Raw genomic sequence first — 12,025 nt, forward strand, 5'->3', positions numbered from 1 at the left:
ATACGAAGATATGTTCTCCAAGTACCGTGAACTTGAGCCATTATAAACAGCATTGTGCTGGTACTAATTATGACTTCTTATGAAAGAGATGTATAAAAGCTTGTTTTTCAATAATATCAAAAGTTACATTTAAAAATGCAGACAGATGGAAGAGGGTTTGCACTGCTTCTAACTTCAGGGTTTTTTTTTTTAAAGCAATTATAGGAGGATGAATGATGTCAAAAAGTTTGTATATTTAATTGTAAGCTGTATTTGCCTTGAATAAAAGCAACATACATGGATATAATTCACATAAAGGATTTTAGCTACTTAATTCACTCAGTCTTACTATCAAGATGTGATCCAAAGGATTTTTCAAAAAGCATTTTTTCCTGAGAAGAGCAAATATTAATATTTAATACATGAGTCCAGTTGACTATTTAACAAAGTCTTAAAATCTGCCCCAGAAATATATGTTTAAATCTTAATTTTGTTGATGACATTGCTGTATTCAAAAGCTTAAGCTGAATTAAAGACGTGTTATCCCTTTTCTGGTTCCTTTGGCATTTTTTGTGATACATTATGTTTTTAAATAATGCTCATTTCATCTTTTGAACAAAAAAATCTTTTGAGTTGGGAGAGGAAAATTTGCAACCCATGTGCAATTTGCTGCATATGTGTAAAAGGGCTTACTGGATTGCAGCAACTGATGCTACTTTTATCAGTTGTGGAAAGCAGAAGAAGACAGATGGCAGGGATTTATTTTTTACCAGAAGTCTGGAACATTTTTGGCAATGTCTGTGTGTGAAAAAAATAGATAGAAACAAATTTTGATTTATTTCAACAATTGCATACTATCTTTTTATTGTAATATCCAAAGCAGTTTACAGAAAAGCTATATTTTAATAAAACTATATTAAGATAGTTAAAGGCCTGTTCCAAAAATATTTAATAAACATTTAGAAAATAGACAAACCAAGAGAAGAAAAACAGCAGCCACTAATGATTTAGACAAAAAAAGTTGTAACTTCTTGCCTAAATTATAAAATAATTGATAACAAGTCAAACCTGTCCATGGAGGACACACATTATAAGACTTCCTCCCTGGATAGTTTCTGCCTAGCCTTTATGAAGGTATTGTCGAAGGCTTTCATGGCCGGAATCACTGGGTTGTTGTAAGTTTTTTGGGCTATATGGCCATGTTCTAAAAGCATTCCCTCCTGACGTTTCACCTGCATCTATGGCAAGCATCCTCAGAGGTTGTGAGGTCTCTGACAACCTCACAACCTCTAAGGATACTTGCCATAGATGCAGGCAAAACGTCAGGAGAAAATGTTTCTACAACATGGCCATATAGCCCGAAAAACCTACAACCACTTTATGAAGGTAGTAGCACCTGAGAATATTTAGCATAGCTCTTAAAGTCAAGATGAGGCCCATATGGGGATATGGTGTTCTTCAATAACCCATGTCCTGTGCCTTTTAGGGCCAGCATCTCAAATTTGGTCTGAAAATGCTGAATGGGCTAATGAAGGTTTTTAACACAAATGTCACATGAATAGAGGATGTTGACATTAAAAATGAGAAACCAGTCTTGAGGACAAGATGAAATTTAAAACATAAAGCCTGTTTTGGTTATAAAGTGTAATTGTTGACAAAGAAGATAAATTTAAAAACAAACTGTTAATCCTTTAAAACTTTGTAATGGTTTTATTATCAAAAGCAAATAATTGACGCAAATAGCTATTTGCTTCCATGCTTAATAATGGATTGTCAGATCTCAGTGCTTGCACTTTTAAAATACATTTTAAAACCTTGGATTTTTACATCATTGTGCATGATAGTAGAAACCCATGTGCTTTAATAGGTTGGCTTAAGCCAAGATAACTAGACTCTGAAAAGGGATGGGACATCTTAGATCATCTGGCGTATTGGTCATGAGCATGGTGTCACCAGTATGCACATAATAACTGTCATTCATTATCATGCTTCCCATTTTTAACTAATTGAAATGAAGTTCTGAGGTGCCTAATTTCATATTTTGGCTTGAAATAATAAAGTTCACATTTGCTGACACTTCAGAAGCATGCTACAGGCTAAGCATTTTAGATATATAATCTAAACTTGACCACTGCACACTATTTTGTGGGTTTTGTTTTCAGTGTTTGTCTTCTTGTTGTTTAAATGGCTTCAACTCAGATGTGTTAATTGACTGGTGTAGCAGTCAGTGTAAAACTGTTACTGCCATTTTCTATTAACTGCATGCTGCATGTTGCTTTTTCTTTCTACTTAGACTTTTAATGCTGCGATGTTATAATCACTTACCTGAGGAGTAAGCCCCATTGAACTCAATGGGATTTACTTTTAAATGGAAATGCTTGTGCTTTAAATTAGTCAAAGTCTGCATAGTGTATATTGCATGTATGCCTTGTTGCAATCATGTCATTACCGGGATTAAATTTGCTTTAGGTGTGAAAATACTTCAGGATTCTCTTTTGTAGTCTGGGATTAGGCTATAAAACTTAACATGGACATTAATAATTCATTTTGAATTTAAGTTTAACCATTTTTCTAAAAACTCCTTGGTGTCTTCTATGAGATTACCTGTATTTATTACCTTCCCATTACTCATTCAGAGTGATATAGGTGTAAAAATTAATTTCAACTTAAAAAATCATATTAATTGTATTTAGAAAGTACAGGGTTTGGGTCCAAAGTAAACCATCTTTTTCGGATGTCCAGATGTCTTGAATCCTATAGTATTCAGAAAATACACCTTTTGAATTAAGACAAGATTGTACAGTACTGGCTTACAATGGCATATTTTAAACAGTTGATTTGGTCATGGCAACCTATTTTTAGAATGATGGTGTTATGTGTAGGGAAGGATATTTCTTCCCTCTACAGAGCTGCATGTGCTATTATGTCATAGTTAACATCTTGCGGTCCCAGTTGCATACACACATTTTAAAACTGAGGAAAGGTGCAAGTGAACCCTCTAGTGTAGCTTATTTATTTGTCCCCATTGAAAGCTTTTCCTGTTGTCCACCAAACATGTAATACAATATATATATATATGAGAATTTGTCATACCTATTTGGAATAAATTTTGCTGGAAGTACATGACATCCAAATGGACATCCTTGTGAGCACCTGGCCTTAAAAAAGAGATTGAAAAAGATTATCCCCCCCCCCCCCCCCACAGGCAATACATTCCAAAACACTCACCTCTCCAGCAGTCTACAGAATGATCAAAGAATTGAAAAGAGATTAAATGCCAAGTAATTAATACAGAATCCTATTTGCAAGATGGTGTGGAGTAAGTAAGTGGTATGGCATCCGCATAGTGTTCGTCTGAATGGTACATGTACTGAAAAGTATGAGAGTTCTAAAAAAAGATCTAGTACCTTACCAGTTGTTTCTCTTACAGTTTCCCAAATTATTATTATTATTGAACTGCAATTAAACAAAGTCCTGCCATCCACACAGGTTGGAAACGCAATTCCTTGACTCCTAAGACAACAGTCTTCCCTTGTCCTGGATGTCGCCATGACATAGATCTCGGAGAGCGTGGCATCAGTGGCCTGTTTCGCAACTTTACCTTGGAAACAATTGTAGAACGATACAGACAGGCAGCAAGGGCAGCTACAGCCATTATGTGTGATCTCTGTAAACCCCCACCACAGGAATCCACAAAGAGCTGTATGGATTGTAGTGCAAGTTATTGCAACGAATGCTTCAAAATACATCATCCCTGGGGAACTTTAAAAGCCCAGCATGAATATGTGGGACCAACCACCAACTTCAGGCCTAAAGTAAGTGTTTTTTTTCTCCTTCACTATGTAGCAGAATTGTCTTGTCTTTGAACATATGCAGTTTGCATGTGAACTGATTCTCTAAAACTTATTGAAACTTGTGAACAGTAGCTTTTTAAACTTTTTGCTCAATGAAATAGAATAGAGATGTTGAGAGGAAAATAATAATTTGCAAATACTAAAGATGACAAGGTTGGGCCCTCTACTTGTAAAGTGGAATAACAGCATACGATAGTACTGATCCTGACATCATGGATTTTCTGAGAAAATAATTCAAAGCTATTTTAATAGAACAACAGTTTTCCTGCTTGAGACTGATTTGGGGCTTTTAGATGATGCTGTGTTTTTCCTGCACAATAGTGACTATTCCAGTATTATATTGTATATGTTATTATATAGGACAGCTACAGAGGAAATTAGTTACTGGCATCAGGGCCAATGGAATGCATTACAAAGGAAAACACCTTCTGATTCATTGGGTGGATATGGCAATACTGATATTCAATTGAGCTATGGCTTATCTTGGATAAGCAGTGGGCTATTGCACACTTGACATGATTGCTTCTGCTTCTCAAGGGAAAATGGAATCCACAGTTTGTTTCAGGTTTGTTGATTCCATCTTTGTATCGTTGGTAGAAAAGCTAATCAGGATGATGGCTGCACTTGATTTTATATGACGCTTGCTGTCCCCTGTCACGCGTTGCTGTCTGTGTATATGTGTTTTGTGTGTGTGTGTGTATTTGTGTATATGTGTGTTTGTGTATATATGTGATTTTGTGCATTCATTGTAATGTATTTTTTGTTTTTTTTGTTTTTATGTGTATATATTTTTGTATATGCGTATATGTGTGTTTGTGTATATATGTGGTTTTGCGCATGCATTGTAATGTATTTTTTTTGTTTTTTTAAGTCTCTTCTGTGTTTTTCAGTGTTTGTATGAGTGATGGTCACTTGTTGGCCTCATAGATGTTATTGTGTTCAAATTTGGTGTTTTGGTGATTATTGAGTTATGGTAATCCCACAAATGAACATTACATTTTTATTTATATAGATTATAAAGCTTATGTGCTTTTGCTATGATCAGTCGTGATCTGGCAGTACATACCAGTTTATGGCTTTCAACTGATAAGATTTCTGCTGGTCAGTGTCTTGATGTTTCAAGCATACCTCTCAGCTGCTCAGCATCAGGTTCAAGTAGGTAGGATTTCTTTCCAACCCATAATATCAACACAAAACCACATTTATTATTTACTTCCATTCACTCTAATTGTATCTGTTTTTAAAAGAAAATTCAGAATCCTTATAGCTGCTTCTAGTTAAACTGCTGAGCTGCTGAATTTGCTGACCAAAAGGTCACTATATCAAATCCAGGGAGCTGGGTGAGCTCCTGCTGTTAAAACCAGCTTCTGCCAACCTAGCAATTTGAAAACATGCAAATGTGAGTAGACGCTTTGACGGGAAGGTAACGGCGTTCCATGCAGTCATGCTGGCCACATTACCCAGGAAGTGTCTATGGACAACGCTGGCTCTTCGGCTTAGTGCAATAACCCCCAGAGTCGGACACGACTGGACCTAATATCAGGGGAAAACCTTTACCTTTTACTAGTCTAATATTTAAATTTGGCCACTGAAGTCTCCACTGACTGTAATCTACACAATTGTGAAATATAAATATCTTCATCAGAGACCTAATGCAATATCAAACTTGCCTCATAGGAATGATATCTGAGAATAGTTCTTTCCCTGAGATTTTGTCTAGTGATGCCAGAAATTAAGATTTGCTGTACAGAGTTTTATCAGCCTTTGCAGTTTCATAAAGCAAATAAGGTTATTTGCTATCAACTTTATTGAGCATGTATTCCAGATTTTCATTTCCCAGGTGGGTAGTAACTTCCTCTCAATTTCCAGTTTATAAATCACCCATAATTGCATATATTTACAATGTTTAGATTGAAGCAGAACATTGTTTACCTACTTTTCAAACCCGTGTATAAATATTGGCTCCCCAGAACTATGAATGCCACTGTTTAAATTGGGCTGGGAAATAAGTGGCCCTTCTGATGTTTTTGGATGTGTTCCATTACCTCCAATCCCAATATGACTGAAGGTTAGAAGTGATGTGAGTTGTGGTGCAACGGCCTATTGAATTTGCCAAGTTTGGTATTAAGGCAGTGTTTGTTTTTTTTAATTTTCTGAACCGTAGCTTTTGTAAGAGTAGGGAAACTCCCCATGAAAAATGTGGGACAGGTTAGAGGGGGAAGGGGAAGAAGGTATGTGGAAATTGGCATATCCATGCTAGAGAAGGTGGCGAGACTATACAGAAGATCTATATAGGAAGGATAATAATATTGAGGATAGTTTTGACGGTGTGGTGAATGAATTAGAACCAGACATCCTGAGGAGTGAGGTTGAATGGGCCTTAAGAAGCATTGCTAACAACAAGGCAGCAGGAGACAATCTTAAAAGATGATGCTGTCAAGGTGATGCATGTCATATGCCAGCAAATATGGAAAACACAAGAATGGCCATCACTGGAAAAAATCAACTTATATCCCCATACCAAAAAAGGGAAATGCGAAAGACTGCTCAAATTTCCGTACAGTGGCACTTATTTCTCATGCCAGTAAGGTAATGCTCAAGATCCTGCAAGGAAGACTCCAGCAATACATGGAGCGAGAGTTGCCAGATGTTCAAGCTGGGTTTAGAAAAGGCAGAGGAACGAGAGACCAGATTGCCAATATCTGCTGGATAATGGAGAAAGGCAGGGAGTTTCAGAAAAACATCTATTTCTGCTTCATTGACTATTCTAAAGCCTTTGTCTGTGTGGATCATAATAAATTGTGGCAAGTTCTTGGTGGGATGGGCATACCAAGCCACCTTGTCTCTCTCCTGAGGAATCTGTACAAGGACCAAGTAGCAACAGTAAGAACTGACCACGGAACAACAGACTGGTTCAAGATTGGGAAAGGCCTACGGCAAGGCTGCATACTCTCACCCAACCTTTTTAACTTGTATGCAGAACACATCATACGATGTGTGGGGCTTGATGAATGCAAAGCTGGGGTGAAAATTGCTGGAAGAAACATTAACAACCTCAGATATGCAGATGACACCACTCTGATGGCCGAAAGCGAGGAGGAGCTGAGGAGCCTTCTAATCAAGATGAAAGAAGAAAGCGCAAAAGCTGGGTTGCAGCTAAACATAAAAAAAACCAAGATTATCGCAACAAGAATGATTGACAACTGGAAAATAGAGGGAGAAAATGTGGAGGCCGTGACAGACTTTGTATTTCTAGGTGCAAAGATTACTGCAGATGCAGACTGTGGCCAGGAAATCAGAAGACATTTACTTCTTGGGAGGAGAACAATGTTCAGTCTCGATAAAATCGTAAAGAGTAAAGACATCAGACTGGCAACAAAGATCCTCCTAGTCAAAGCCATGGTATTCCCTGTAGTAACCTACGGATGTGAGAGCTGGACCTTAGGGAAGGCTGAGTGAAGGAAGATCAATGCTTTTGAGCTGTGGTGCTGGAGGAAAGTGCTGAGAGTGCCTTGGACTGCGAGAAGATCCAACCAGTCCATCCTCCAGGAAATAAAGCCCGACTGCTCATTGGAGGGAAGGATACTAGAGACAAAGTTGAAGTACTTTGGCCACATCATGAGGAGACAGCAAAGCCTGGAGAAGACAATTATGCTGCGGAAGGTGGAAGGTAAAAGGAAGAGGGGCCGACCAAGGACAAGATGGATGGATGGCATCCTTGAAGTGACTGGACTGACCTTGAAGGAGCTGGGGGTGGTGACGGCCGACAAGGAGCTCTGGCGTGGGCTGGTCCATGAGGTCACGAAGAGTCGGAGACAACTGAACGAATGAACAACAAGAACAACATGCATGAGATTTCCATTCAGCACACCTTCTGTTTATGGAAGCAGATTTTTCAATATTACCAGTATGGCAATTTTATCAGTTATTTCTTTACTAATTACACCCAAGTTGGAATAAATCCTTTCTTACAGCAGCCATTGATATTTGCACTGTGGTATCCATTATAGTTTCAAGATCACTGTTTTGGCCATTTGTTACCAGCTCTGGTCTCACCAGTATATATGATTAGGTGATAGTTTTATTGTCCCCAAATATGTGCCTTGACATTTGCTTAGACTAAAACATGATATTTTAGTACCACAGTTTGGAGTGATCTTTCTTGGAGCTCTTCTGAATTCATTCTAACCATTGTAGATAATAGGGTTCCATCAGTAAAATCTATTCACACTTAACTCAAACTTATTAAGAAGTTAATAGCATTATATCTTTTCATTATTTGCAGTTCTCTGCTAGCTGTTCATTAACTAGTTCCACGTTCATCAGAAAACTTTTTTCTCTGTAATATCATAGCCAAGAAGGTGATCACATAAAGCCAGTTTCCAATAACGTATGCTATTTTAAATGGTCATTTATGGTTCTATAAAGAGAGAAACAGATGGAACCCTATAATTGGTTGTAATCCTATTTAATTGAGTGAATCTTAAAATGTTAAATTGCAGGCTGACATGAGGTTATACTCAAATCTAGTTATATTGTGTCTCATATTCGCATTTGTGTTATTAAATCTGCAAAACTACTATACGAGTTTAATCAAGTGACATAAAAAATATATTAACAGGTTAAACAAGTAACCGGGTGGAACAACCTGTTTCCATCTGCTGTCCTTTAACCTACATTTCCCAACAAGGAATAACTTTTTTTCATCCCCTTCTGTAGAGCCAGATGGTTTGTTTTTAAAACAATTTTGTGTGAGTTAAAAGTTTCATTGTTTACCAATACTACTTTGCTGTGTCTTAACCAATAAGTATTTGATACCAGTTATCATAGTATAGATTTTAGAAGTACTGCTTCATGGTTCTGGATTTTTCTAGAAAGTCTGTAAGTGGAGAGGTGGGTTTTTAATTGTCCATCAGTTTGTGGAATCTTGCAGGGAAATAATCTCTCTTCTATACCTATTAAACCTGACACAGAGCCACTGGAAAAGGTAGTTCAGAGATGCTGAATGAATTGTTATTAATGTGCTGCTAATATGCACAGCTCTATTCTTTCCATCACATTACAGGCAAGCTGTTGATGTTCTGAATGAGTGTCTGGTGATGATAATAGGCTAAGCCAATAAAATAAAATAAGATTTATGCAGGCCAAGACATAAATAGTCTTCTGTTTTGGTCAGTAGCAGGATTGATCATAGAATAGGATTTAGTTTCTCTGAGATAGAACAACACTCCCATTAAAAATAAATAATATCTCTACAGTTTGGGCATTCTTAGACTTTGCTTTCCATCTAGGTTATCTAAAATGTGGCTATAACCTGTTATCATTTTGTTAATGGTAGATAATAATAATAATAATAATAATAATAATAATAATAATAATACTTTATTTATACCCCGCCACCATCTCCCCAAGGGGACTTGGGGTGGCTTACACGAGGCCAAGCCAAACAAATACATCAGTACAACAACAAAGCAAGCAAGAAAATAAAACAATACAAATAATATAACTAACATATAAGCAGTAACACACAAGAGATTTAAAACACTATGGCAGGGCCAGATGTAATAGATTAATTTTTTTAAAAGACTGGGCATACACAGAGTAGGGTATGTCTAGACAGGGGGGTTTTAGAGAGTGATGCAGGGAGATCAATCCAACGGGTAGATAAAGTGCTTCAGAGAACATATAGTAGAAATTGGTCAGACCAGGGTCTTATTTCCTTTATTCAGGGAAGGCACACTGGATTAAATAATCAGCCATCTGTGTTGATTCTTGCGAGGTCTTACTTAGCCATGATATATCATACAGTTTCTTCCATATTAAATTATTGCAAGGAGTGCACCATAGATCTTTGAATAATGGATTCTCCATTTGGTCCAGAGTTCAGACCAATAATATCTGGATAAATACATGATTATGCCATTACCCATTAATAATATTGATTGCCCATTATAGTGAATTGCTTATTTTTCATTGGCTCTTTAAGAGCGCCAGTACATGTAAGCCTGGGATATAAATAAACAGTGCAGCCAATCACGTGGCTGTCTTAAATTCCTGCATAGTTAAAGATTACATGGCAGGTAGTTACTGCAGTTGGTTCTTGTGTAATAAGTTTGAAACTGGGGAAACTGAGATTTTTTGCAAATTTGGGTTTCAGAGAATAGGTCAATGCCATTCTCAATTAATGAATGAACGTACAAGATACAAAATTAGAGAGACCAATTTAATAACTAGATAGCTGTACTACTAAAATAGACATATTGGCTATTAATTGAAAACTGTTTTCATTTCCTGTATTCATTACACAAGCAACTATTAAGAAAGAAATTCAGGGTGCTTATGTAGTTTATAAGAGCATTCCGTTCCCTGGTGCCTATCAGTTTTGAGCTTCAACTCTCATTGACTGTAGTGATCACAACCTCTGATCGGGAATCTGGGAAGATGCATTCTTCATTTGCATTCTTTATGATAAAACATATCTGTGAGATGTAATCAAGAACAGATCAGACTGTATAAATATTTGGGAGTAACGTTTTCAGTGTCTCGGCTCCTGGAGAGTTCAAGTGTCTTATGTCATAGTGAATGCACATCAGAGGTATCATTCACATCTCAATGTTTATGTCCTTGTGAGGCAGAGAAAGTAAAACATTGTTATTGTATTGTTATTTCTAATGTTAAACTTCAATGTTATTTTATTTAAACAGTTTTTCAAGCTTTACCAAGGAGTTCTGAAGTTGCCTTGCAGCTGACCATTTCATTTAGATTACAGCCAATGTAGCTGGTTTTTGTATGTTATCAATAATATGTTGGCATAGGGTGCTATTTTAATATTAATGGTATTTCCACCATATGTTGTTTTTTTATTACTGTTGCACAAATCTTTTGTGGTTAACAATATTTTAATTTTATATATAATACTGTGTTCTTATTCATTGTATTGTGTTTTATGTGTTCTATTTTATTTCTTTTTTTCTCTACTTGTCATTGACTGAAATAAATGAATATCTATATATGTTTATAACCATCTCTTTTTCCAAAAACTGATAGGAATGAACTGAATTTCAATTGTTATATGAGCTCTTTATCAAAAGTTAAATATACTTGGAAGTATTGAACTTAAGTTGAATTTCCTTTACATAGTTTGCGTAATCCAAAATAGGAGTGTGTGCATGGAAACAATAGAATGTACTTTATAGTATTTTGTGTTTACAAATTATTAAAGTGCATTTTGTGTTCTGATATTTCTTTGTCAGATTCTGATGTGTCCGGAACATGAAATGGAGAGAGTAAACATGTATTGTGAACTATGCAAAAGGCCTGTTTGTCATCTTTGCAAACTGGGTGGCACACATGCAAACCACAGAGTAACTACCATGAGCAGTGCCTACAAAATACTCAAGGTAGGTAGAAATGCTTCAGTTTTTATTTTTTAGAAATAAAGAAGCTTTATATTAGTTTCCTGTACATGTAACACATATATCTTTGATTCGATGCTACATACAGAAGGATTGTTGCAGGTGCAAGTACACAATCTCCTACATTTCATATAAATTTTAGTCTTGAAGGTTTGAGGGTTTTGAGTCAAAGATAGTGTTTTCATACTAGAGCATGGCATTAAAGAAAACTACTAAGCAGTCTGCTTTCATATCATACCATATCGGAGATGGCACCCAGCATTGACATGTAGTACAAAGTATTGCTTCTGGCTGGTGATTAGAAAGAGGAGAGAAACTACAATTTAAATCTTCTAGAGCAGTGGTTCTCAACGTGGGGTAAACTCGCTGGGATTTCTGGGAGTTGTAGGCCAAAAACATCTGGGGACCCCAGGTTGAGAACCACTGTTCTAGAGACTTAGGTCCCCTCTACACAGCCATATAAAATCCAGATTATTTACTTTGAACTGGAGTATATTTTTCTACACCGCCAGTGTATGTCAGTTTAGATGGGGCCTTAGTAGACATTGCTGATAGCATAGGTTGATGGGATTAAAAAAGTGCAGTGTATGTTTATTGGGACAGGCTATGATTGCTGTCTTCCATGTACACAGTGTTGAAAACGTCATGGTAATTCTTTGTGATTACTTTAAATAGAGGCTGATTTCAGCTTTATGCATCAACTTGGTCTACATTTTTTTTTACTGTTGGGCATTTTTAATTAAATTTACCTCATAAAACATAAGACATATAAAATTC

General features: G+C 36.5%; 1 protein-coding gene across 5 annotated transcripts in view; it reads left to right on the top strand.

Moving 5' to 3' along the window:
- The window catches only part of TRIM36 (tripartite motif containing 36), a 65,818-nt gene that overhangs the window by 39,264 nt on the left and 14,529 nt on the right, over positions 1–12,025 (top strand). For all 5 annotated transcript variants that reach the window (XM_060761920.2, XM_060761919.2, XM_060761923.2 and 2 more), the window contains 2 exons: positions 3,469–3,794; positions 11,087–11,233. In XM_060761920.2, coding sequence (XP_060617903.1) covers positions 3,469–3,794; positions 11,087–11,233 — 473 coding nt within the window. The remainder of the gene's footprint in view (positions 1–3,468; positions 3,795–11,086; positions 11,234–12,025) is intronic.

Source organism: Anolis sagrei, chromosome 2 (assembly GCF_037176765.1).
Source record: "Anolis sagrei isolate rAnoSag1 chromosome 2, rAnoSag1.mat, whole genome shotgun sequence".
Taxonomy (NCBI): domain Eukaryota; kingdom Metazoa; phylum Chordata; class Lepidosauria; order Squamata; family Dactyloidae; genus Anolis; species Anolis sagrei.